A 3,567-nucleotide genomic window follows, 5' to 3' on the forward strand; every position below is an offset into this window, starting at 1 on the left:
GTCCGGGAGCCAGCCCCCCGCCCCCTGCGCCGCAGCCCCGACGGGCGTCCCCCGCCGCGGCCGCCGCCGCCAGGCCCCCGCGGCCACCATGAAGAAAGAGGTGTGCTCCGTGGCCTTCCTCAAGGCCGTGTTCGCGGAGTTCCTGGCCACCCTCATCTTCGTCTTCTTCGGCCTTGGCTCGGCCCTCAAGTGGCCGTCGGCGCTGCCCAGCATCCTGCAGATCTCGCTGGCCTTCGGCCTGGCCATAGGCACCCTGGCCCAGGCCCTGGGACCCGTGAGCGGAGGCCACATCAACCCCGCCATCACCCTGGCCCTCCTAGTGGGCAACCAGATCTCCCTGCTCCGGGCTGTCTTCTATGTGGTGGCCCAGCTGGTGGGTGCCATTGCCGGGGCCGGCATCCTCTATGGGCTGGCACCAATCAATGCCCGTGGCAATCTGGCCATCAACGCGGTGAGTGACCACGGGGCTAGGGTGGGGCAGGGACTCTGGGGTGGGCTCCTGACCAGGGCCGTAGAGCCCATCTTGAGGGTGGGTGCCACAGAATGAGCCACTTACACCCTTGCCAGGAAGGGCAGAAAGATGAGTCTCCAGGCTGGTGTGTTTCCCTGTTCAGCCTCCCTGGTTCATGCCCCCTTCCCCTGCCCACTCCCTTCCTGCAGCTCTTCCCGGGAAGCCTCTCCTGTTGCCTGTTGTCCCTCCTTTCTTGCCGGAAACTTCCGGCTTTCTCGTGTCTCAAACCGGAGTTTTGCCTTCCCCTTGGGACCTTCCCTGCTCCTGTCCCGCTCCTTATTGTAGTGGTTTTGTGGAACCATCAGAAAGAGATGGGTTGTAATCCTGGCTTTGGGTGCCCCTGGCTCCTCTGGGTCTCATTTTTCTCAGCCATTACATGGGGGTGGTCATAACCCACCACAGCAGGTGCCAAGGGGATTACATTTAGAATCCATGCTTGGGAAGCCCCTAATGTGGTGTCACTGCGTAGGGTCTGTTGAATATGGGCTCCTGCTCCCGGTCCCTGCCTCCACCCCCTCCCATAGCCCCAGATTCAGTCCCCATGTCCCATGCAAACTGGGTTCATTAATCAAACACAGAGGAGGATTTTCTCGACCATTGTCAAACTGTGAGTCAGCCCCACCGGAGAGACGGGTTTGAGGCTGGCACTGGCAGCGGGTCAGACACGGGCGGGAGGCAGGCAGGGGGTGCAGTCGGCAAACTGGGTAGCTGCCCACAGGAGGGAGGGTAAATGCCAGCTTGTGGGGGTTGGGACTGGGCAGAACCGTTGGCAGGACCTTGTCCAAGAAAGGCTCCCCTCACACTCTGCTCCTCGGCCACAGGCCTGTGCCCTAAGCTTTGCACACCCCGCGAAGTATATAATCTCTTCAGCAAATGACCTCTCCGTGTGCAAGGCTTGGCTTCCAGGTGCCCTGGCTGTCCGTGTCCGTGGAGGCGAAAAGTGCCATCCCCCAAGCCGCTGGCCATAGAGCTAGAAGGCAGATGTTCTAACCCACCCTCCCCTTTCAGCTCAACAACAACACAACACAGGGTCAAGCTATGGTGGTGGAGCTGATTCTGACTTTCCAGCTGGCGCTCTGCGTCTTCTCCTCCACGGACTCCCGCCGCACCAGTCCTGTGGGCTCTCCAGCCCTGTCCATCGGCCTGTCTGTCACACTGGGCCACCTCGTGGGGGTGAGCAATGCTGCCACTTGGCTGGAGTTGTGCGGAGCCCCTCAGGCAAATAATAGGGCCCTCGCGCAACATCCCAGCAGTTAAGGCCTAGAGTGGGGCGGCCGTACCCTGTCCCAGGCTGGACGCCCCCAAATCTTCTCTAGCCTGAGGAAAGATGGGAGTAAGTGGGAGTTGGGGTGGAGGCAGGAAATCAAGTCCAAGCACAGGACTTGAGAAGAAAGAGTGGCGCATAGGGAGGGACCTGTGGAGGGAGAGGTCACCAGCCTAGGAACCAGGAGACTTGAGTCAGAGACCTGGTTGAGCCCCTGAACTTCTGGGTGACCCTGGGAGAGACCAGGCCTTTAGGAGTGGACAAGCATGTTGCCCTCCTCACCACCTGCCTCTCTCTGTCCAGATCTACTTCACTGGCTGCTCCATGAACCCAGCCCGCTCTTTCGGCCCTGCAGTGGTCATGAAGCGCTTCAGCCCCGCTCACTGGGTGAGTCTGGGCCCTCCCCTGGCTCCCTGGCAATGAGAGCCTGAAAACCTGGCCAGGAGCTCCCAGGACTGTCTGGATGCTGTGGGCCCAGAGCTTGGGGGTGGCCCTGGGAGGTGTGGCTGGAGAAAGGACGGGATACAGAAGGGGATGGGATGCAGCCAGCACAAGGAACCCGGGTAGCTTGGGGACTATGTGTGTCTGTCCCTCTAGGGAGGGGAAGTTCTGTTCCTCTGTGTTGATCTCTGAGGATTTTGTGTTTGTCCTTCTGGGGTGGGGCATGGAAGGTGGCATATCTGTGTGTCTGTCCTCTCTGATGTTTTATTTATCTGCTCCTGTTGAGGGGTTGGGAGGGTCTTCCCTCCTGTGGGCCTGTCCCTCTGGACAATCTATCTGAGAACTCACGTTCCCTCTCTTCAGGGTCTCTCTCCCTATGTGGAAGCGAGAGTTCTGTTGTCTCTCCGAGGATCTATATGTCTGTTTCCTCTGAAGGGTCATTTGTCTCTCTTTAGGGTGAGGTTGGGGGCGGGGGGTGCTGTCCTTCTGGGGATCTGTCTCCTTTGAGGATCTGAGTGTCTGTGGTCCATGTCCCTGTCCCTGGAGAATAGGGTATCAGCGTATCTGTTCCTGAGTCAGGAGACAGTCTCTCGCTCTGGAGGTCTGGAACTCTGTACATCCATCTTCTCTGAGGGCCCATGGGTCTGTCCTCTGCAGGGGGAGCTGTGGGTCTCTGAGGCCTGAGACTCAGCTCCCTGATGCTGCCCTTCCCCCCGCCCCCGCCAGGTTTTCTGGGTAGGGCCCATTGTGGGGGCCATCCTGGCTGCCATCCTCTACTTCTACCTGCTCTTCCCCAACTCCCTGAGCCTGAGCGAGCGCGTGGCCGTCGTCAAGGGCACGTATGAGCCTGAGGAGGACTGGGAGGAACAGCGAGAGGAACGAAAGAAGACCATGGAGCTGACCGCCCGCTGACCAGTGTCAGGCACGGGCCAGACCCTCAGCCCCTGAACCTCAGGGGAAAAAAAAAAAAAAAAAAAAAAAAAAAATATATATATATATATATATATATATATATATATATATATGACAGCAAAGCTTCCTTCCCCCACCGCTGGGTCCTCTGGGCTGGGTTGGAGGTGCTGGCTCCCCCAGCTTCACAGTTAGGGATGGGAGCAGGAACCCATGATGGGACTTGGGCAGGGGCAGGGGCCAGGGACTGGGGACTGATGGGGAAGGGTCTCTCTGGGACAGGGCAGACTGCTGCCCTGAGGTCAGACCTCAGAGACTGTGAAAGTACCACCAAGCTTACAGGCTGCCCCGGGGCCAGGCCAGGAAGAGGGGGGCTGGCCTGCAGTGTGCAAGCCCCCACCCTCCTCCACCCCTCCTCAAGAACCGGAGGGGTCCTAGTCCC

The 3,567-nt window shown here is 59.4% G+C and overlaps 1 protein-coding gene across 1 annotated transcript; it reads left to right on the forward strand.

The window, feature by feature from the left end:
* On the forward strand, window positions 1–3,178 carry AQP5 (aquaporin 5). The gene is made up of 4 exons (XM_007072994.3): window positions 1–451; window positions 1,520–1,684; window positions 2,079–2,162; window positions 2,943–3,178. Exons 1-4 carry the CDS (start codon window positions 89–91, stop codon window positions 3,126–3,128), a joined length of 798 nt encoding a protein of 265 aa, XP_007073056.2. The 5' UTR covers window positions 1–88; the 3' UTR covers window positions 3,129–3,178.
* Window positions 3,179–3,567: the final 389 nt, after the last annotated feature.

The sequence above is a fragment of the Panthera tigris genome, chromosome B4 (assembly GCF_018350195.1).
Source record: "Panthera tigris isolate Pti1 chromosome B4, P.tigris_Pti1_mat1.1, whole genome shotgun sequence".
Classification (NCBI taxonomy): domain Eukaryota; kingdom Metazoa; phylum Chordata; class Mammalia; order Carnivora; family Felidae; genus Panthera; species Panthera tigris.